The sequence below is a fragment of the Macadamia integrifolia genome, chromosome 10 (assembly GCF_013358625.1).
Source record: "Macadamia integrifolia cultivar HAES 741 chromosome 10, SCU_Mint_v3, whole genome shotgun sequence".
Taxonomy (NCBI): domain Eukaryota; kingdom Viridiplantae; phylum Streptophyta; class Magnoliopsida; order Proteales; family Proteaceae; genus Macadamia; species Macadamia integrifolia.
This window is the reverse complement of record NC_056566.1, coordinates 13,371,602-13,395,713: the sequence shown is the minus strand read 5'-3', so window position 1 is coordinate 13,395,713 and position 24,112 is coordinate 13,371,602. Positions and strand designations below refer to the sequence as shown.

Here is a 24,112-nt window from a genome sequence, read left to right as displayed (position 1 = left end):
GGGGGGGGGGGGGGTTATAGATTTAGGGAAAAAATTCAATTACCTATCTAATAAGAACTCTAGATAACTTTACTAACAAGAGAAGGATTCTAACATAGAAAATAACATTCCTAATTTGGACTCCACTAACAATTTGTAGCCCACAACATTACTAAATAAAATATAATAATTTAAACCAAATATCCTAATCGACGCTATAAGAAAAGCCACTAACAGCAATATCACAAATGGTTACATAAAAATCAGATCTACGCTAACTAGGATGAATCTAAACCACCTGATCTGCATCTTGAAGTGCCCCTGCATTAATAATATACAACATCACCACCACCACCACCAACCACAATGAAGGGCAGGAGCCTAAAAAGCTCAACAGCAGACAAAGTTATTGGAAAAGAGTCCATGTACAAGGAAATCCTATTAGCAACCCCATACCCAACTCGTCAGCCAATGAATTAGAAGATTGCTTTCTCAAAAATAATGAGAAGTTTCTTGAGGGAACAGAAGCCTGCCTCTCCTAATGAAGTACATATATTTCCAAGCTCCAATCATTGATCCCTCAGCCACGTAATCACAGTTGATGAATCTCCCTACTGGTGCCAAAGAGAAGCTGATGATAGCCTCCATCAAGGTAGATGGACAAATCCATGAAAATTTGTTCATATTCCCAACCAATACCTAATAAGAACTGCTGATGGCCGCTACTTAACATGGCACCACCCACTGAAGTCCAAATGATGTTCAGAAATGATTCAAAATATATTTGGGGTTTAGAGTTCATTCACAAAGTTGAGTACTGAAATTAGGGAGTACTAAGGGTGGTATGAACAGAAAAGGTTTAGGGCTCATTCACAAAGGTTCAAGACTGAAACTATACACAGAAAGGCTCTGGTCCCGCAATTCTAAGTTTATTGTGTTGGATTAGAGATTTAGAGTTATATAGAAGAGACTTTGGGGAAGAAAGTGTCAAACAGACTTCATTAGCCACTACAAATAAACTCGCACACAATGACGATAGCATCATAGCATAATCCCCCTCAACGATGAGGTTGTAGATGGAAAAGGTGCTCACCAGCTTCGGTCCAGACTCTAGATGGAGCAAACAATATAATATGCAACTGTTTGAGGGTAATGTAAAATTAAAGCATTAAAATATATCAAGAACAAATAATTGAACTAGAGGAACAAGGCCTCATACATCAATTTAAATTGAACTTTTTCAGTCTTTAGATGGATCTATGACCTACAATTTAGGAAGTACAATTCCCACAAAAGGAATAGTCAACTACTTGATCTTTTTAGGATGAATACCACAATTAATCGGACAAAGAAATCAATTGGTCAAGAGATATAAAAGAAACAGCATGACTACAACAAAACCACAGTTTGAACAAGGAATAATAGTAGAGACATGTGGTCAACCAATAAAGAGAGGATCTAAAACATCAATTTTTTATGGACAAATGCCACTCTTAAATTCCAACTGGGGTGCCACAATATGACAAAACTCTCTAAAAAAATATTGACAGCCTTCATGGCTTCATCAGATACCAAGATAAAATCATGCCCAACAATATAGTGCAATTCCCCCCCCCCCCAAAAAAAAAAGAGGTTGTAGATGGATAAGGAGCTCACCAGCCTCAATCAAGCCAGAGCGAACACTGTGATATGAAAACTGACAGAAATGCATTTTGGTTGTTCCAAAGGCCATTTTGAACATTCACACAATCAGCAACTAGGCTACACCTAAATACATTCCAACATATCATACCCATTGAAAGAAGAACAATGCCAAGAACAACCTAAACTTGAGTTCCAAAAGACTTATTAATTTAACGGTTTCCTTTTCTCTCCCTTTATAATAAACTCTCATTGCTGCTACTTATTACCTAACACTCCTCAGTCTTACTTTTTTGGTACTTGTTTATAAGCTTTTATTTTAATTTTTTTTACTTGTAATGGGGCCCAATTATAAAGGCCAAATTTTTGTCTATATGGGATACACGAGATTAGTGTCTTATGTTAAATGCTTGAGTTGGATTAGGATAATCATTAGCTTGAAAGAGTTCGGTTTTGAGTCTAATTAATGGTTTTTTTTTTCCCCGAGGTGAAAAAAATTCCATCACCAAGAGGTAAAAGGAAAGAATGTAAAATGCCCTAAGGGGAAAAAAGAAAAACGAAAAACAAGCTACAAGCTACAAGCAGCAACGCACGAAGCACCCTAGGAGTGGGGAGAGTGCAAAATGGAGGACGGCAAACCCCTAGATACAGCAGTGAGCTTGTTCATTGGGAAGTCCCTTATTTCCTTGAATGGAAAAGATAAATTTGATCACTGCCAAATGGCTTGGACACCCTATGAGGTTTGTAAACAATAATGCTTTCTTTTCATCAATGGAAGTCTTTCCAAAAGTATGGCGATGGGGGAGCAAAAAAAAAAAAAAAAGATGGCATTCCAAATCATGTCAAAGGATCTGGAGTCCGAAGCCCATCTTCGAAGATTGTGTTCCATCCAAAAAAATGTAGTTAATAGTAGCACAAAAGGCAAGCTTTCCGACAGTGTTACAGATAGAGCTTCCAGCAAAGGTCATGTCTACCCATAACCACTCTCTCTGAAGGGGAAGGATGCAATTACTACGGGGCTAGCGATTGGAGAGGACTCTTTTCCAAATGGAGGAGGAGAAGGGACAATTAAAGAAGATATGGTCAAAGTCTTCAATCCCATTCCACCAAAGGCAACAAACTGGAGGGACATGAATGTGCCTATAAATGAGAAAGGATTGGGTTGAGAGGCAATTTGAGAGGGCTCTCCACGCGGTAAAGCTGTGATGGGGATATGACCTTTGAATCAAACAATCCTTCACCAAGGGGCAAGAGGGTTGCATAACCGAACCAAATCCCAAGCTGAAGAAGAGCTGAAGGTACCTAAAGGATCAGTAGACCAAATAATTCTTTCACCTCTTCGGCTCTTCCCCATTGACCAAGGGGATGGGGGGCAGGGAGGACTAGATGTCGGAGGGGGGAGGAAGGGATAGGGGGTCTACACACCGTTGGAGATGATGCCGCTACATTGGCATCTTTGGCAAGAGTGGAAGAGTACATAACTCTGGCTCCCACCATAAAGAAAAGGACCCCAGAGGGATGCCAGTTATCAAGCCAAAGGGAAGTAGAGGATCCATAGTCAATCAGGGTGAGAATGGACCGGAGAGCAATCGGAAGAACTTTGAGTATCTTCCCTCAAACCCAGGAAGCATCGAGGGGGATGGGCAGCAATCCAGAGAGAGTCTTTCCTGAGGAGGGTAGAGTGAACCAAGGAGACCTAGATGTTGTTTTGGTTGGAAAAGCTTCCAAAGGAGCTTAAGGATACACCCACAGAGTTAACCTCTTGGATCCTTCTCAAGCCTAATCTTCCATCCTACTTAGGGAGGCACACAGAAGACCAGTTGATGGGGTGGAGGAATTTAATAAAGTCTCAACCTTTCCAAAGGAAAGAGCACACAAGGGATTCCACTTTCTTGATGGTAGATTGGGGCAATTCAAAAACATCGGACAAGAACACGCAACAAGATTGGAGCACTGATCTGATGAGCTCCAATCAGTATAGGAAAGGAGCTTACCCTTCCAAAGTTGAAGCCTTTTTCTAACGAGGTCCAACATAAGAGTACAGCAATGAGTAGTCAATATGGCGGAAATGGGGGAAAGGCCCAGATATTTGCCAGGGAGGGATCCAAGGGAGAAGCTAGTTAGAGTAAGAAAGTGGGCTTTCGAGGCTTCAGAGACGCCAGAAAAGAAGAGATTGGATTTAAAGAAGTTGCCACGAAGGCCAGAAAGCTCCTCAAAAAAGATGGCGGAAAGATATGATAGTCTCTATAGAAAAGGTGTATGCCTCAAAGAAAATCATGAGATCATCGGCGAAGGCAAGATGAGTGTGGTTGAGGGCTTTGCATTTAGGGAGGGGGAGATGAGATGGAGGTCCATAGAGGCTTGGATGGATCTAGAAAGAAACTCAAAAGAAAGGGAGATGATGAAGGGGGAGGGGGCAGCCTTGTCTAATACCAATCAAGGAAGAGAAGTAGTCGGCCAGGCTACCATTGACCAGGACAAAGAAGCAGGGGGAGGAGATGTAGGAATAGATCCAATGGATGAAAATTGGCGGAAAGGACATACTGTGAAGGACCTTAGTGATGAAATCCCACCTGATGGAATTAAAGGCTTTGTGGATATCAATCTTGAGGAGGGCGGATGGAGAATGGGTTTTCCAGTCAAATCCTCTCACAATTTCATGACACAAGAGGATTTTAGCAATGAATTTGTACAGAAAGTTGCAAATGGAAATGGGTCTGAAATCAAAGATGGATGAAGCTCCCTCTTGTTTTAGGATAAGGTAGAGGAGGGTATGATTAATGCCTTGGATTTGGGAGGGACTAAAGAAAAAGCTTCTAATAGCATTAACGAGGTCGCTCTTGATAATATCCCACCAAAAAAGAGAAAAATCCCGTACTAAAGCCATCAGGGCCAGGTCTTATGTGAGAGGACAGTCACTGAGATTTCATCATTAGAGGAGATGACATGGAGGGAAGAGAGGAGGTGGCTGGGGATGAATTTGATAAGAAGGCCGGGGGGGATTGGAGAGTTGTAAGAGGAGGGGTGAGGTTGAAAGAGCTCGGTGAAGCAGTTAGAGTTTAATTAATGTTAGTCTAGTCAGTGCTTCTGTTTAACTATATGTGACTTACTGATTATCGAATTCTGTTAGAATTTGTTTGAAATTTTCAAGTTTACTCAAACACTACTATTTAGTTTTTATAGAAGGATGCAAACCCCATCAAATTAGACAGTTGAATTGAATTTTATTTGTAAGAGTGTGTGAGCTGTGAGCTCGTTTCTCTCTTCTCTTTTATTTGCGTTACAGTTTACAGGTACTGTTCATACTCCCAAAACAGCCCTCCTATCTCCTCTTTCTTCTCTTCTTTTTTTTTCTTTTTCCTTCCATCAGAGGCTTCTGGAACATACAAACCAGTAAGCTTCTCAGCCAGGTTTGTCAGGAAAACCTCCTTAAAAAGTGGCCTGTGCTGCAGCCAATCAAATTCTTGGTTCCTAATCTGGGACTAGGATTGGCTGGTTGCATTAGACTTGCCTTCAAATATTCACCAACTGCTCACACCAAAGAAACCATACTACTAATAAAATATGGATAATTAATTTCTCCTCTTTCTTGCAAACTTTGCATTCACCAGACACATAGGAATCTCTTTGCATTTTGTGCTTCAAAGTAAGATATCAATCAAGACCACTTGCCCAAGAGAAAAACTCCAACTTAATAGAAGCTGCTGAATCCCCATGTATTATTAGGAATGTATTTTCCTTCATCATTTGCCATAAAAAAAAATTATATTTTGCATTAGGTTCCAGTTTAAGGGGTAACCCAAAGAGAGTGTCAGAGATAAAAGCAGGCATTATCTGTAAAAGCACAACAGAAGACATATTTAGATTGCCAAAGGGTTGTATGCCTACATTATATTTAGAAATGTAGTTACAATAAGCGTCATATAGATACGCTAAGTAGCAGAGATGAGGATGTCGAGATGGATGTGAGGTAAAACTAAGAAGGATTAAGTAAGGAATGATCATATCGGAGCTGATTTGGGAGTTGCCCTGATCCATGATAAGCTCCGAGAAAGTCGTTTGAGTGGTATGGCCATGTTCAACAGAGGCCTACTGCTACACCAATAAGGAGGAGTGATCTGATTCAGATTGAAGGAACTAAACAAGCTAGAGATAGGTCGAAAATGACCGTAGGAGAAGTACTGAAGAAAGACGTGATGGTTTAGTCCTTGTCTCAAGTATGACCTTGAATAAGGCCGATTGAAGGGCAAGGATCCATGTAGCAAACCTCATGCAGCTGTGTTTCTACTTCTTTGTTGTTATTGTGTTACTGTACTCACTTATACTTTTCCTATTTTGTCCTTGCTCGGATCCATGTAGCCAACCCCATTAAGTTGGGATATGGCTGAGTTTGTTGTTGTTGTTGTAGTAGTTTCAACAATTTACTGGCACAGTTCTAAATCTCGAAAATTTCGCAAGATTCAATGGTTTCGACCCAACCCAAGATAAGCAAGTTTCAGAAATTTCGACCCTATTTCGGTAAATTTCAGAACAGCCTAGAAAAATACCTGGTTTCAACCAGTGGTTTAAAAAATTTCGACCTAAAGGTAGAAACCCGAGATTTAGAACCATAGTTACTGATCAACTTTAGCTCCTAAATGGCAGTGTGCTTAACCCCAGCTGAAGAAACACTCACATGGCCTGGAACCCTAGTCCAATAAATTCAACTATTTGTAGGATTTTCTTGAAGAGAAAAAGAAAAATAAAAAGAATAAGAGAGTAATAGATCACAAAACCTAAGCTAAGATTGCTTCACTAAAAATAGATCTTTCATTCAGCCACCCAAACCCACAACTCCAGTAGGAAGGAATTTACATTGAGAGTTCAATCACTACAAACAGACAATGAAAAGTAGTAGAACTGTAGAAGTACATGTAAGAAAAATATCACCATAATATTTTAGCATCAGGCATGGTAAGTTTTAGCGCTAGTACTCGGACTTTCCAGTGAGGTGATACTAAACTTATATTGCACAATGTGATACTGGTGTGGTGAAATAAATGGGTTAAAAGAGGTTGAAATAAATTGAATTGCCCAAAAATAGCTGCCATTATAACTCAATTAAAACATGTTCATGAAGTATTTGCCACGTAGCTTGCAAGCATTCTATATTTAGTGAATGCAACTGTCCTAATTAATACTCCATTTATTATCTTTATTTCCACGAGATTCTTGATTGATGATCACACAGCAGGGAGAAGAGATAAGAGAAAATACAACGAGATTTTGAACCATATCGTCTCGTATCTCAGTGAAGCTGATAACCCTACAAGCTCCTCCTCTTCATGGGCAATTTGAGAAGTAACCCATGCAATGATGCAATCATTATTCATTTCAACCCAAAAACCAAAACCACAAAGAGAAAGATAGAAGAGAGAACATTGAAGGGAGAAGTGAGAACAGGTTGGGTTATCTTTTATTCTTTTTTCTCAGTACTGATCTATATCAACTTTAGTTTCAGGATTTCCTTAAAGGAGTTGGATACTACTAGATTTGATTCTTCTTGCAAACCAAGTACAAGCACAGCATCACACACATATCACACACACCGACTAATCCAGCAATGAATGAAGTCACCCAGTTGCCTGCACTTGTAACTTCAATATTTACTACTTGCCTTTTTTATGCAATTAATAAATTTCTCGGCCTCAATTTACGCTCATCTTTGACCGATATTCAATTCTATTCAAATCTTTCTCCTTACTTTAAATCTCTCAATTTCTCCCTATAGTCTCCAACCCTCCCTAATAATTAATTAAGATTTAAAGAAAACCCATCTCTCTCTCTCTCTTCCATTCCTCCCTTATATAAATGGCCTTAAGAGGTCTAACAACAACAACTTGACCATTCTTGTGTTGGTGCAAAAGTGGTGGAGACATTGGAAACCACTCACCTTTAAGATAAGGTAGCCGTGATGTTTCTCACAGTTCTTCTCTAGTCTATATCTTCACCAAACCATTCCGGCCACTGCCAATCTCTTCTGCTCTAAGCTTGCTTCATCCCTGATCCAATTAGATAAGAGAAAGTCCTCAACCATAAGCTATATAACACATAGCTTACACTTCCTCAGTTTCTATCGATATGTTATCAATCAAATCACCACTGTTCTTTCTTCTGGTTTCTTTAATTGCTTTTTTAGTCTGATTTAATTTGTTTCAATTTTACATGTATGGATAAAAAGTTGTTGGCACTGTTCCATTATTATCAGAATGCAAGGATTTTTTTTTTTTTTTTTTTTTTTTTTTTTTTTTTTTTTTTTCTGGGTCTTAATCAAAAGGAAAAAGGATAATTTTTTTTGCTTTGATTCAAGTTTGCAGAGACAAGCATGAGTCAAAACGGAAAGAGTCCAAAGCTGGATTTGAAGCTGAACCTTTCACCACCAAGGGTGAACCCAAGAGTGGAATCACCGAACCAATCAGGATCTATGTCGCCACAGAGTTCATGTGTGTCTTCAGAGCTGACTCAGCTGAGCCAAATTGATCAGACCATTGAGTTCTCCAACAGCCCAGATGCAACACCCATGATGTTGCTGGCTTGTCTTGGTTGCCACATGTATGTGATGACCCCGGAGAAGGACCCCAAATGCCCCAAGTGCAAGGGTACTGTTTTATTTGATTTCCTCAATGACCCCAATATCACCAACAAGAAGCCTAGGAAGAACTAGGATGATGATGCTGATGCTGATGCTGCTGTTGATGGTTTTTCTCTCTTTAGATACTTAGGACCCCCCATCCCAACCCCTCTATGGTCATAGTTTTTGTTTTTGTCCGCTCCCATTTTGTATCTCTTCTTACAATAATAGAACGGCAGCAATAACGATATATAGATAGCAGTTCTGTTTTCAGTTCAGTTGGGCTTCCTTCTTTTAAGCAGATGACAATGTAAACAGGTTACCTGCATCTTCTGTCTTTCTTTCTCTTCCAATCTTACATACACCTTAACTTCTTTATATTGTTCTCTTATAATAGTATATGTGTTGTGTGTAAGAGAGAGAGAGAGAGAGAGAGAGAGAGAGAGAGAGAGAGAGAGAGAGAGAGAGAGAGAGAGAGAGAGAGAGAGAGCGAGAGAGAGGTAGTTTGGTAATCTAAAAGGGAGTAAAAAAAGATGTCCAAGTGGCAGCACAAAGATCAAGTTGGTGGGAGGCTGCAAAAGCGACTAAACAGGGCTGTGGAGCATTGGCCTGGACTGAAGTAACCTATGATGGTTTCTTTGTATGAGAATAATCCACAAAACAGTAACCTAACACAGTGAAAGAGGCATGTCCAGATACACTGTTCCGATATATATTTTTTTTACTTTTGATATATGTGAATTATAAAGTAGTATGGGTTTCCATTCTTTGTTTTCTTTCTTTTTTCCTCTACCCACTACCTAAGGAATAAAATAAAATGGAGAAAAAAATCAGGGTTGAAAGAGAGAGAGGGAGAAAGAGAGACAGATGGGTGTGTTAGGAAAGGGGTTAAGTACTAGAGAGAAGAGAGAAGGGAAGGTGAGGAAGGTGGTGGGTTTACGTAGTACAATCATTAAAAAGGGGGGCATTTGGGATGGAATTTCCATTAAAACAATTTAATGCAAAGAGTAATCGAAACGGTTTAACAAGGGGATTACGTCAGATGATAAATAAAAATTTATTTCCACCTTCTCTCCTTCTCCCTCTGTACTTTAACTCTTTTATCCCTCTTTCTTCTAACATTAAATGCCATCTCATGCTTGGTGGACATACTCGGTTTGGGCACCTGCATCTCTCCACCATGTATGGTTAGATCTAGACCGTTAGATTTTCATTTGAAGATGTTGTACGACATAAGCTCTTAGATCGGAATCTTTACTATGTTGTATGACAGGTACACCATATTCTGTTCATTCGACCACCTACATCTTGGATTCGAATCTTACTGATGTGGCACCCTATGGTGCATTGATCTGGGATCGACCATATTCCTGAAATTGCAAATAGCCCCTAGGCCTCAAAGACTCATTCCATAGAACCCCTTAACTACGTGAATCAATTGGAACCGCTCATCAAGCACCTACCACAACTTCTACAAAGTTGCAACCAGCCCCTCGAAATTATCATAATTAATAATTAACCCCTGACAAAAAAATCAACTCACTGAGAGGTTTTCAATTTGTTATTTTCGGTTGTGTTCACGACTTGGAGAACTACAATCCTCCAGAACAATCCATTTTCAAACTCATCCATGTGAAATGACCAAAATTCCCTTGAACCTTGCACTCACCATAACTCTCTCGGTCAAAGTCGAAATGAGGCATGGGTGCATTGGAAACCACTTTTTTTTATTCTACAACTTTCCAGAAATATTCGACCACAAAAATGCCACCTTGAATGACCAAAATGCCACCGAACCTAAATTGTCAAAAATTGCCACGGAAATGCATAATAAACACCACTGCCGCACCCACTACACTCGTTACAACCTCAAATACACCTCTGAGTACTGTCATATCATCAGAGTGACCATAAGCTACCACGTCACCACATCTGGTCAACTCATCACCAACACATGGCCAGGGTTGCCAACAAGGACAACCAATATGCAACATGACGATGGCATGTAGCTTGATCTACATATTTAGAATACAATCGACCAATAAAGGGCTTCACGTGAGAATTTATTGCACTCCAGTTTCAACAGCTTTTAAGCTTTAAAATCATGTTGTCCAATGTGTCTTTGGTTGTCAATCCCAATCAGATGGCCCCCAATGGAATGCCCGAATAATGTGTCTCAGACACTACACTTACTGTGGGCGCTTTAATTAATGCCCTCATTGAGGCATACCACCGAACTGGTTGAAAGCATTCAATGCCTCTAATGATTTTCATACTCAACCCCATGTTGCCCCCCTTTTCCCTTCCTTGCTAGCCCCATGGCTTGACTCCGCACACACAGCAAGCTAGCTTCAGCAAGCTGTTGTGATGTGGGCACACCCATGGTGAGCGTGCCTTCAATCCTTGCATTGTGTTGCCACAAGAAGAGGGCCCTGTGGGCTAAGCTATTCACGTAGGTCGGCTCGCCACTTTTGGTTACTGATGTTATAAAAACATTTGTCCTTTCATTCAGTATCTCTTTCCTTGTCAGCTTTGTCTGAGATGGATCTTCCCGCTTGCAACCTTCCAATGGTGCTTCTTGTACTACCAGCTGTGTAGCCACCTCACCTCTGAAACATATCCAGCTTTGATGCCATGTCAGCACAATCTCCATGCCATGCACCATCCATATCTACATGAATCCATAGTCCATACCATGCATTACCTTATCCCATCATGCATCCTTTTGCATGGTGTCATGCGTACGTGCATTTCTCATGCATTGTGTCATGCGTGCATGTATCCTTATGCATTGTGACATGCATACATGTATCATCACATCATGCTATTGGCCCAGTCACTTGCCACATCACCACTACATGATGTAAGCCCGTCATCATGATGTTATCCCCACATTAACACATGTACCCACGCACTCCATGCATCCACATAGCACCATGACATATATTCATGCATGCCATCATATTATGCGGTTATGCCACGCCACATCATCAGGAGACAGACCACATTGGCACCATTAATCTGTGGGACCAACACATCATTTCTCATGCATCAAAATACCTCCATATGCAAAATGCACTTTGGGACATTTTGTCGAACACTTGGCACATTCTGAATATACTGTAACTGTCATATCTTCCTCATCCGGTCGGATAGACGCAATTCCATCTGCATTGGAAAGATAACTCAACACAACATAGGAAATGGACTACCCAAATTTTCCAAGAGGGAATCTTCTAGGCAGCTATAGTTTGGTTCCTTGGGCCTAATTTAACACTTGTCTTCCACTTGGTCCACTTTTGGCCTAAATTCTGAAATCAAGAGAAAATACCTAAAGTAGCTCTGTGGTAAGGCTGCTTAGGATCTTATCAAATAGCATGGGAATCCGACCCCTTGGCACAGGCTCATTTGGTTCAAGCATCATATTCCTAGGCAAAGCTTCACGGTTTGGAGAATACACAAGCTTTCCTCATCCAGAGAAGGATCCCCATCTCCCAAGTTTGCTATGCAGGTTTGAGCATAAAGAGATTGAGCATCTCTTCTTTGCCTACTTGTCTCATCTTCTATTTGGAAATTAGTCCTCTCCAAATGCTGGCCGTCGAGAAGAAAAATCCTTCCTTTCCATAGAGAGTGGATATGGATGGATATGACATTCCAAGGGAAGATCATTTGTGACCTAGTGGCCAAGTTTGCTTTTTTTTCTTCTATTAACCAATTTGGATGGAGAGAAATCATAGGAAATGGACCTCCAACTCTTGGCCTCTTGGAAAGATTTGGAACTCCATATTCTTTGATGTTAAAGCTAAGATCTCTAAAGTTTCTACCACTTGTTCCCCCATCCCCTAGAAATTTCCATATTGTAGCTTACTAGGAGGTTCCCAATTCTATGCTCAAGATCCCGGACTCTTTTTGAAATCTGGGTTTTTGTTCTTCTCCCTCCCCTTCTAGGGCTTATATGTATTTTCTTCTCCTTTGATAATGAATTATTTATTCACCCCAAAAAAAACACGACCCACAATTTGGGGGGCTTGTCTTCAACCTTGGACAAAACAATGGCGGTAGGACAAAATCTGATTCAAGAGAGAGTTCTCTCCCATGAGGACTCCAATCGACTTGAAATTTCAGGAGGAAAATTTGAACCCACCATACTCTTGAACCGATGCAGAAAATAAGGCATTCTCAAGCACAGAAATCAGCAATAACTCCTAAAATCAGGTAGGGCGATGGCTTTCAATTCAAATCTAATGCCATTGGCGATGAACACATCCAACCGAAGCTCACAACAGAAAGAGATTTAGGACTAAGGCTTCAAGGGATTGAACCGCATAGGTACAGGTTGGCTTCCACCTGAATCTCAAGTAAAGAGGGCCAGGGATGAGGGAGATTGATCGAACCTCACTCAGGCCTACTAGTTCGGTAATGGCGAGAAGTAACATAAAAGAAGAATAAATAGAAAGAGAAGAGAATCAGAGAGGTTGAAAGAGGAGGAGATAAAAAGAGAGAAAGGGAGGGAGAAGAAGATGGTCAAACGACCAGGATTAGGCACCTACCGGCTTCATAACCATTCATTCAAATCATTTTTCAAGCTGTCCAACAACTTTCGTTACATGCCTTTATATAATAAAAATCAAATTAAGACTTCCTAATTAAAATCTAAAACTGAAGTAGAAACTCCTAACTACTTCCTAAATCCTAGACTAATAAAATGGAAACACAATAAAACTAAAATTGGAAAATTCTAAAGATCCTAGTAGCTTTGAACCCAAATAACTTTGATTCCAAATTGGATCCGGTTCATCTCTGTCTGGATATCTGTACGTGTCTGGATCGATCCATGATTGTGCACCTGCATCAAGAAGACAAGAACCCTGTAGGACAGCTGTAAGAGCACGAAAGTCAAGGATACGAGTAGGCATCTGGTTGATAAGATATACGGCAGTCAGGACAGCATCACCCCAAAACTGAGGAGGAATATTCATCTCAAAGAGAAGCACAAGCCACTTCGAGGAGGTGTCTGTAGTTACGCTCAGCAACACCATTTTGAGGTGGTATATCAAAGCAACTTGTCTAGTGAATGATCTCATAGGCAGTAAGGTAGGACTAGAAATTCCCTTCAGTATACTCTGTACCATTGTCACTTCGCAGTACTTTAATGGTGGCATCAAACTGGGTGAGAACCATAAGATGAAAGAGTTGAAAACAATTGAATACTTCACTCTAGAGGTACATCAGATAGATCCATGTAACCTTTGTATGGCAATCAATAAATGTCACAAACCAATGATACCCAAAAATGGAACTAACGTGGGCAAAGCCCTATACACTAGAATGTACTAACATGAAAGGTAAAGGACTTCTTTTATTAATACTAGAATAAACGGATCGAGTTTGCTTTGCCAAATCAAAGGCATCGCAAAAAAAAAATCCCAGTGACTACTATTATGAAATAAAGAAGGAAAAATCCTATTTAGGAAGCCAAGTGGCAAATGGCCTAAATGTCAATGCCAGAGGAGTAACTCAGATGCAGTCATGCAGAAGCGGAAGAAGAGCCTGACCAACTAAAGAAGTCCTAGTATCATTGTTCATCAAATAAAGACCACCATGCAGCTACCACAACCAATCGTTTTCTCTGTTACCAGATCTTAAAAACACAGTGAGACGGAAAAAATGTCACTTTACAATTCAGATCATTAGTAAGACGACAAATGGAGATAAGATTAGTGGGAAAATCTGGAACACGTAGAACAGATGCTAAAGGTAAGGTAGGTGAACAAATGACTGAACCCTTGCTAGACACAGAGGAGAGGGAACCATCAACAACCTAAACCTTATCCTTACCTGAATTGTGAGAATACTAAAAAAACAAATTTGATGAACAAGTCATATAATCAGTGGCACTGGACTACCAGAGTCAATTATCCAAGGATGAGTGACAACCGATGCACAATGACCACCAAAAGCAATATCTGAGGACGCAAGATTGGAGTCAGACGAAACCATAGTGGTCGTGGATGAAGTGGCAGGCATACCGAAAGGATGAATCATAGACAACATATGGCGGAACATGTCAATTTCTTCCCATGAAAGGGACAAACCAGCAATAGAAATACTAGCAAGGGCAGGCACAAGGTCTGACATCTCCATATGATTAGCAGCCTAGGAAGACTTGCCTCCACCAAGGCCCTTGCTAGAGGATGCAAGGCAATCACGTAATTTGCAGCAAAATTCCTTGGTGTGACACTCCTTCCCATAATAGTCACATTGAACAGGTTCCTTTATCAAAGGTCGAACGATCGGTGGGACAGGTAGTAAGTGTGGGATGGAAGATGAGACCCAAAAAATAAAGTCGATCAGTTAGAGGACAGCCACCGAGGTAACCAATGATTGCTCTAAGGTGGGGAAAGGATCACAACTAAGCACTTGAGCCCGAATCTAATCCTATTCAATATTGAACCCAGCCAAAAATCATAAACACAAAATTGATATTGTTGTTTCCTGTAGCTGGTAGCATCATCGGTACATTTAGGCTAATGGGTATCATAGAAATCAAGTTCCTGCCATAATGTAAGCAACTCAATATAATAGTGTGACAAGCTGAGATCCTTCAACATGATGTCAGGGAGACGTTTACACAAATCAAACACTTGGGCAGCATTCCCAACCTGAGAATATGTCCTTCGCAGTCTTCCAAAGATTGGCAAAGACGTCCAAGAGAAAGTAACCACAAGCAATCTGTGGTTGCATAGAGCTCAGAGAAAAAAGACATATCCAACGAGTCCTCAAAACTCCACTTATCTTGGGATGGACCTGCAGTAGTAGGATGTACTATCTTTCCTGTCAGATAACCGGTATATCCATGGGTATTGTGATGTAGGGGATTCCTAGGTGACTAGTTTTTCTACAAGATTAACTAACCAGGTAGGGTAAACTCAAGGAATTTGGGTTGGACAAGGTAAGAGAAACTCAGCAAACAAGATTGACATGCAAGTAAAGTGAGATTAATGAATAATGTAGCAATGAAAAATAATAGTCTGAGCATAAAAGCACATAAACTCACTCAAGCTTCAGGTGGGAGTATGGGGTAGGGAACATGGCAGCAACTATGTGTTAAGTTTAGCACGAGTCAATCAAGACAGTAAGCAAACTAAGTAAACCAAACAATGCCTAAAATCAACCAACTAATGAAAGGTAAAACAGCAGAAGTTTCTTTAGGAAAACAATAAATATCGGCTTAAAAGAAAAGGTATATGTTCAGATTTCAGTGGGGACTAATGGAGGTAATGGGCGGCCAATGAATGTAGAACAGGGGGGGTTCTTTACTTACCTTCTTGCTGTCTGAAGTCTGAGGAGAAGAGAAGAACTCGAGGTCCTCCAAAATAAAGAGTTGCAATCCAACCTACTTGATAAAGAACAGCAATCCCGATTGTTGGAGAAGTTCCAGCAGCAACCTAATCAGGGGTTTTCTCGATGGAGATAATCTCTAATGATGGTGAACAATTTCTGCAATAGGGCAGCAGCAACAGGGAAGACAGAAAACAGAAAAGAGAGGGCTGAAGGTCAAGAAAGGAAGAAGGAGAATGGGAGAGAGAGCCGTGAGAGAGAGAGAAGGCTAGAAACAGAGGAAGACCGAGAGTGAGAGATGAGAAGAGGGAGACAGTAGCGAGAGAGAATTCGTAGGGGGGGGTTTGGGGGCTGTTTTGCCTTCAATAATCTTCATTCATTAATTAGAACCTTTGGCCATTGGCCTTACAATGTACTTATGAAATAAACTTCTAAGAAAAGGAAAAGATCCAAACAGAATCTACTAAATAAAGAGTTCTATACTTTAGGAAACAAATAAGAGAAATAATAAAAAAAGAAAACAGAATCTGCAAAATACGTAAGGAGTCCTAACCTCTTTAGGAAAATAAAAATACTACTTAATTAAAACAGATTTATTTCCTAACAGAAAAACATAAAATAGGTAAGGAGTCCTCTTCCTTGCGTTGACTGCTAGTGGGGCCCATATACAACTGCTTGAGTTCCTACGTGGCTCTCCAATGGTGGGCCCCAATCTGATCCTTAACCATCCAACCAAATAGAGTCCAGGTTGGATGGTTCTCTGGGCCGCCTCCTCTGGTAAACCATAAAGCTAGGGTTGATGTCCCCATCACATTGATGGCAAGATAATAGGAGTGGAACCACATCAAGTAATTTCTCCCGTCAAGGCAGACAGTGTTGACAGGGAGTGCTGGTCAGAAAGATTGATGTGCTCTATGACTCACCACTTCTGACACAGGCGATGCATCATTAACTTCTGACATGGTGTGACAGTAAAAGAATTGTGCAGGGATGAAGTAGAATGGCTACAACAAGTCATACAGCCCTATAACACAAATCGCATGCAGCAACAATCCCAAAAGGCAAGGGAAAAAAACCTGAAAAGACAAAAATGATAAAGGGTGAAACCCTAATCAATCGATTTTCTCTAGGTAGATGTCCTGTGATGGAAAAATGGCTAGCACAAGCCACATAGCAAATGAACAGGACCAGAGGAAGGCATCATCAACACAAATTGATGCAAAAAGCAGGGAAAGTAAAACCCTAGCCTCCAAAAAATTGATTAAGGTGAAAACCCTAAAATCAATATAAGTAAAAAAGGGGATGGGTCTCTAAATCATTAGGGAAGGAGATCTGAGGGCCTAGACAAAGGAGAAGAGAAAGTGAGAAGCTCTCGGTAGTTTAGAGAAGCAACACCAAGAGAAGGTTGTGAGAGAGAAGAGGGTGATGCAGTTGGGCGATGGAAGGAATCTTTTTTGGTTTAGAAGTCTGTTTTGATTTACTTTCTTTTTTTCTCAGTTAGAAAATTAGTTTAGTTTCCATTTGAGTGAACTTCCAATTTTATTGCTTTGGTTTTCTTTTATAAGCTATGTAATACACTAGTAACAGACATATTTTTTTGAATGAATTTGAGAATTTAGGTTTTGGTTGAAACGATGGCTGCCATGGCTGCAGACCCTCTTTTCCTCCCTCTGAGATTCACTTTCTTCTCTTATCTTCTTCTTCTTCTTCTTCCCTCCTTATTTTCCTCTCCTTTTTTTATTATTTCTCCCTTGCTGGCTGAACCCCTGTTCTGGGCGATAGATACAGCCCCAATTTAGAGGATCGACCTCTTTCTCCTTTAAGTTTTCTGGACTGAGACTTTGGTAGAAGGTTCCCTACCAGTAGGAGACACCAACCCAAGAGCAGCTCTTCCAAAACTTGGTTTTGATGGTGATAAATCAAAACCTGACCGAGATCTGAGCTCTGCTATCGCCAGATCTGAGTTGCAGGTCTTTTTGGATCTTTGTTGCTTGTTGTTTTATGGACTTTTCTGTCGGCATCACGAGGGCAGCAAGAGTCCAAGCTTGGCCCAAGATTTGGGGCTGAATCGAAGACCCTAGAAGGAGCTCTCACCACTGCCAGTTTTCCCCTCTTGTCGCTGGTTCTAAGTCTATCGTGAGTGCTGAATGTTGAAGAAGCTGATTCCTTCAAATTACAAGTAATCTATATTTAGAAGAAAGACCCCTGTCTTAAAAATTGTGTTCTATTATTTCCTCCCTTACTTTAGCAATTGCAAAATACCCCCTATTCTAATTTCCTATCTCAGTTACCCCTATCACTTGTTATAATTTCAATAATGCCCCTGGTTGTTTCTGAATTTACAATATTGCCCCTCAATCATTAAATTGAGATGTTTAGTCACCCGTGTGGGCCCTAAGCGATCCGACTCCCTCGGATCCGCATCAGAGGGAGGAGAGAGGGAGAGGGAGAGGGAGAGGGAGAGAGAGAGAGGCGAAGGGATGGAGGTGCTGATTCCAAAAGTCGAAAGAGAGAGAGAGGTGAGAAAGCTCTTGATTTTTTATCTAGTTTACCATGATCGATTATGACGAATGAATTGCTCTGTCTAGTTGACAAGCCCTATTTATTAATAATGAGTGGAAGGTAGGTACAAATACAATTATATCCCTATGGACTGTTTTACTTTTATACCCATATAACACCCATTATCACAACAAGCACATTTTCAAAAGAAGAGAATAGTTACCATTAAAACTTTGACATGTCTACTGCAAAATATTCTCTACCATGCATGATGACAGTTATTTAACAAACTAAAGAAACTTGGGGAAAAAATCTGCAATTAATTGAATCATTTAACCCGCATAATGACAGTTCAGTGCATCGTCAGTCCAAAATGGCATAGAAGAACTTTCGTAATGCTACTTCCATTTAACAGCTTAAACAAGGTTACCTCCACCATCATTCAGAAATATATTTTTATATTTTGAAAAGCAACCAGAAGTTTACTAATATGACTAGAATTGGGTTGAATAATTCTCAAGCTTACCTGTTTATATTGGATGTACACTTCAACAAAGCATAAAAGGAAAAGTATGAAACATTTTGGAGTTCTGCAGGGCGAGATGATAAGACTGCAAAAAAAAAATGGAGGAACAAGTCAAGAATTGTTATGATCGCATTCTTGCCATCCACTACTGCTTCTGATGTACTTATCAACAATGCAAAATTCTCTATTTTGAGAAACTCAGCAAGCATAATTTTTAGTTGATATTGGGTCCTTCTTCAGTCGGAGGTATTATATGATCTCCCAAGGCCATAAACGAGCTGAACCAAAGAAAACCTCTAGAGGTAAGTTCTTTTCACTTTCTTCTGGCAGTGCCAACCCATAGTGTTTCAGAACCATGTACATCTCCCCTGAGGATATTCTTGTAGAAGTACTAGTCTGCGAATTAACAGGAACCTCAAGATTCAGCTCCCCACTAGGTGACTCTGTATGTTTTAGTGGCTGCAATTTCTGAGGCTTCCTCGTATCTATTGAATTCTCTGAAGATGAATCATCAGCAGAGAAACTACGATGTTTCAATGAAGTTGTGCCTAGATTTGTTACCTCATACCCAATCCTTGATTTAGTATGGTTTCCATCATCATCCCCATGACTCTCCTTTTTCACCTCATCCACTTCTTTTAAAGATGGTAACAAATACCCATCTTTCACCGTCACACTTGCACCTTTTTGTTTTAAATTCTTTGAATTTGCATCACTTTCCACTTGCTGTTTTTGCTCAACCAAAAGTTGCTTGGATTGGGGACTAGGGACATTCTCCAGATACCCCTTTGAAGAAGCACTAGTTGCCTTTGTTGGTTGCTTACTTGGAGGAGATGGTAAAGACCTTCCAAGTGATATGGACAAAGACAAGGAAGATGGAGAACTTGACCTTGACCTTGGCCTAGAACTTTCAGACCTTGAATAGGATGATGTTGGAGTAGATGAAATTGAACATGGTCTAGAAGACACCGATCTTGATCTAGAAGAGGAACTAATCCCAGAAACAAACATTGAGGACCACAAATGCAAGCATGAACTGGATGCAATGTAATTTGACCGCATAGGAGATGAAGCCACCTTCCTTGACTTCTTTCCACGATGTTTCTTTGGACTTCCAGGTTCTTCCCTACCTCTCTCTTTACCTCGATTTCCCTTTTGAGCTGAGACTGGGTGGTTTCCTTACTTGCAGGAAAGCTTCCATTCCCCCTAACCAATTTCCTAGACTTCCCAGAACCACATTCCCTTCTGTCAGTTCTCTGCTGCCTCGCCAACATAGGATCTTTACTTGACTTCAGCCTTCCCCAATATGAACGCCTTAGCATTTTTAAGTCCCCCTTACCACTAGCTGTAAAACCGGTCCTATCATCTCTCCTATAGTCAAACTGGAAACTTCTTCCTTTGAGAAGTATCTACTTGGGGACACTTGCGCATTATGTGGCCAGTTAACCCACAACCATAGCAGGTCTGTTGGGGTTTTGGTTTATCAGGTTGGTTCAATGTTGCCTCAACAGTATGCTCTCTCCAATGTTTCTCTTTAGATCTTCAATCAGTAGGAGAACCATTCATTTATTGGTATCCTACTTGATCTCTTCTGTCAAACCCATGGTAAGGTTCATAACGATCCAAATCAGTCCCATTTTCCACTCCATTATCATTCAGCATCTCACTCGCAGGTTCACCCCATCTATCATTCTCCACCAGATTGGCTGCAACACTAGCACCTCCATCCAGCAATCCTTCATTGGAGTCATGACACTTTTCCCCACCACGATCTCCAGTATGCTTCTGGTGATGATCAATTTCCTCGTCAAATGGATCCTCTGTGTATGGCAATTGAGTATTACTGTCTAGGTGCTCAGAACTCATTTTCTGGTCTGGCCATCTGTAGAAACCTTTTTTCTTCATACCATAACTTTCTCCCCTTGTTAAATCCTTCCCGCGGTAGGCTTCATAGAACCCTGTACGTCGTGCAAATCTTTGAAAAGGCCTTGGCTGTTTGTTCGCCCATGTAATAGATATTGGCTCCCCACATATATTCTAACCTCGTAGTGCTCTTAGAGCTTTTTCCGCAATGGAAGGAGCATCAAATATTACAAAACCATATCCATCTTTCAGCTGAACACTATTGCACCTATACCTCCGGCAAACATGTTCAAGTTCATCCTGTCGAATATGAGAAGATAGATTACCGAGAAACAAAGACATCTGCAAAAAACAGCAACCAAAATTATATTGCATGAACTCACATGATCATATTGGAACAAAAAAAATTGAAAAATAAGTTCGGAATGGTGTCAATTAAATGTAGAACCCATTAATATGATAGAAGTGAAAGGTAATGTAACCGTTCCAATCGTCAATACCACAAAAAATGGGAAAATGTCGGTAACATGGTAATGCAAATGTAATGGCCACATTTTTTTTTTAGTCCTCTGGTGTTTGTGGTATATAATAAACATATCAGCTGTACGCAGAATAACTGAACGAACAACGTCAAAAAAAAAAAAAAAAAAGGAATAACATTTTAAAGCATTAGTTAACAGAAACACATGGCCCAATTATATCCAGGATGATTAACTAATTAAATTTCAGACCATTTTGAAGAAAAATAAAGTGATTAATAACTATGAGCCCATATGACTAAATTGAGCATAACGGAGCTTCTAAGTTCACATGGTCGAGTCACAGATGAACTTGGTCTTGGGAAACCAAAGACGGGCAATCTGAGTTCCGTTATCATAAAGGAAACTAACCACGAACAGTCAAAGTTCTCCCAACAAGTCCTAATTCAGTCTCATTTTCCTTCCTCCCTCTTCTTGTGCTTTTTGTGCCTTCGACAAACAGAGATTCAATGTAGCGAACTCAAATTAATACATATTTCGGCGTCATTGTCAAGGTTTCGCAGATCTTCTGTGGCAGGAAGTACCATGTTGGTGAAACTCTGATGAATAGACAAAATTCACAGACTTCCAGGAAAAGAAGTTGGAGACTAAATCTATAGAAATGTAAACAAATAGAATAAGAAATGGATTTAAACAATACCTGAGATTTGGAAACTACGAAGAACGATCTCTAAAATGCTTCGAAACCCTGAATTTGGCGTAGGAGAGAAGATCCTCTGACGCGTTTTCTGCGGGGGAGAGATGGAAAGAGAGGTAATCAATGGGAAGAGAGCGGAGGCCTCCGTGGTGGAAAGATCTAGACGACCCGTCCAGCAAGGAAAGGCTTTTTTCGCATGCTCGTCTTTCCCGGTTCCCAAATCCCACGCAGCGAACAGAATGAACCCGGATCCACGAGGTACCGGGTCCTCCAAGTGCGATCCCTTCATATGCGTATCGGATGGCTGGCAGTGCTGAGGCATACACCCCAAGTGTCTCTTAGCTTGCGAACGGAGCAGGTTCACATACAAGAATGTTCTCATATACTTCTAATCCGTGGATATAGAATCTATTAAATGAGGAGAGAGAAAATTGATTCTATATCTACGGATCATGATCATTCTCGTACATGAACTGGATCCGCTCCCTCTTGGCCTTTCGATGTGCACTAAGGGATTGGCATACTTGAGAGGATCTTGTTTCCACAAATGATCCTATAACAGGATTTGGTTCCTCTACCATGAGGGGTGCGCAGGACATCTTCTGATGCGGCACAATTGCTCAACATGTGGTGACTAAGGGCCCGTTTGATAACGTAACCAGAAACGTGTTTCTGTGTTTTCTTGTTCTCAGAAACACAGAAACAACATAAATACCGTTTGGTAAAAGTGTTCTGTTCCACTTGTTTCTTGAAACATAAATTGAAATTTATAACAATTTATGCTTCAAGAAACCTGAATGACGAAACAAGTTTTACTTGTTTCGCTCGTTTCTCGAAACAAAAATGGGGCACAAAAAATCGATATTGAAGACGGAGTTTGGCATCACTACCATCACCACCGTCTCCGACTAGCTCCGTCTACAGAGTTCCTCTCCATCTTGTCAGTCGTCGTCGATTTGGGTTTCTTCCCACAGATTCCGATGAGGCACTGTCATCTTCCTCGTCGACTCCGCTGCTGTGTCTGATAAGATTGGAGCAATTGGCGCTAGTAGTCTTGACTTGAGGAGGATTGTGATCCATGACTATCAAATTCACCATCCCGTAAGAATTATCCAAGGAGGCTGAGCTCTGGCTGGGCAGAGGCGCCGGCGGCGGAGCTTGATAAAGCATTTGGGAAGCAGTGGCAAAGTATCCATTCTGCTGAGGAACAACCTCAGATGCTTTGTGCTTCATGGATGCTACGAATTGAGAATTTCTCTGATTAACCGCTCCGGTGGGAGTCGCTGATACTGCTGGAGACTTGTCGCCGATCTCACGAATATCAGGTGAGGGAGGTCCAGCGACACCGCCACCACAAGACAAGAACCTCGCAAACATGCTCTCCACTTCGGGACTTGAAGAACGAGGTTGTAGGAAATCATCAGCTCCTCCTTCTCCGTCTTCGCTGCTACCGTCCACGTAATTTGCAAGCAGGGGGCTCGGGGCAAAGCGAAATCGCATCAGACCGGAATTCAGCTCTTGCTGCTGCTGATGGCGATTGGAAACCATGGTTTCTCTACTTTTCTGTTGCAGTTCTCCTTCCGAATGCTTGGAAGTCGAAGGGAACAAAAGATTCATGTCTTTTGAGGATGCTAAAGACGCATACATCCTTGATGATATGAACTCCAAATTCATCCTTGATGATCGACCCCTCAATTTGCTGCCAACGCCTATCTTGTTCAAGGAAATAGTCGGCTGTCACGTCGGAGCATCTATTTCTTCAAGCAAATGGTCGCCGATCGTTATCCACCGGAATGTAAATACAACACTGTAATCATCCAATCAAACGGAAACAAGGTTTATCAAACACCAAAAATTATGTTTCTGTTCCCAGAAACGGAAATTTCTGTTTCTGTCGTTTCTTGAAATAGAAACAGCAGAAACGTTATCAAACGGGCCCTAAGTGATCCAATGGTCTGGGGAGATAAAGTCCTAGGGAGTTCTATAGAAATGTGAAGCACCTAAGAGAATTGGTGAGATACACGTGTCTGTATTTGAAACCTCTTCATTCGACTAAAAACAATTGTTCAGTGTAATTAGTGAGTTGTGGTGTGCAAAAATCTCATGCTCACCAGGAGGTATCGAGTTCGAATCTCCTGGCACATATATTGTAATACTATGAGTTGAAATCTCATATTCATGATATTAAACACATATATTGCTATTAATTACTTTTTTTTGGTAGAGGCGTTGGCTATTACTACTATAACTACCACAATATATGTGCATGCATTATATTACATGTTATATTGAAGAAAGAATGCTACCGATAACATGTCCCTGTAAGTTGAAGATACTCACACATGCTCTCCCATTGGACATTAGATGCTAATGTACATGTGTTATTGAGTAGTGTTTTCTCGCCCATATTACATATGGGGAGAGTCTTCTCAGTGGGGGGGGGGGTGCAACCTCCACCAGCACCCCCACCATCT

At 40.7% G+C, this 24,112-nt stretch overlaps 1 protein-coding gene and 1 long non-coding RNA gene across 10 annotated transcripts in view; one reads left to right on the top strand and one right to left on the bottom strand.

The window, feature by feature from the left end:
* The window catches only part of LOC122091444 (cell wall protein RBR3-like), a 34,097-nt gene extending 12,276 nt beyond the window's left edge, over positions 1-21,821 (bottom strand). For 2 of the 9 annotated variants that reach the window (XR_006143933.1, XR_006143938.1), the window contains exons 1-2: positions 21,642-21,821; positions 18,600-20,804 (exon numbers count right to left, since the gene is read on the bottom strand). Coding sequence is in view for 2 of the 9 variants with exons in the window: in XM_042661397.1 (XP_042517331.1) it covers positions 18,849-19,661 (813 nt within the window). In the remaining 7 variants the exon portion in view is untranslated. Of the gene's footprint in view, positions 1-18,599; positions 20,805-21,352; positions 21,510-21,641 lie in introns of all 9 variants that reach the window. The other 7 variants (XR_006143935.1, XR_006143934.1, XM_042661397.1 and 4 more) reach the window with 5 other exon arrangements.
* On the top strand, positions 5,932-8,558 carry LOC122091445. The gene is made up of 2 exons (XR_006143939.1): positions 5,932-7,564; positions 7,970-8,558. It is a non-coding gene; the product is annotated as an uncharacterized LOC122091445 (long non-coding RNA).
* Positions 21,822-24,112: the final 2,291 nt, after the last annotated feature.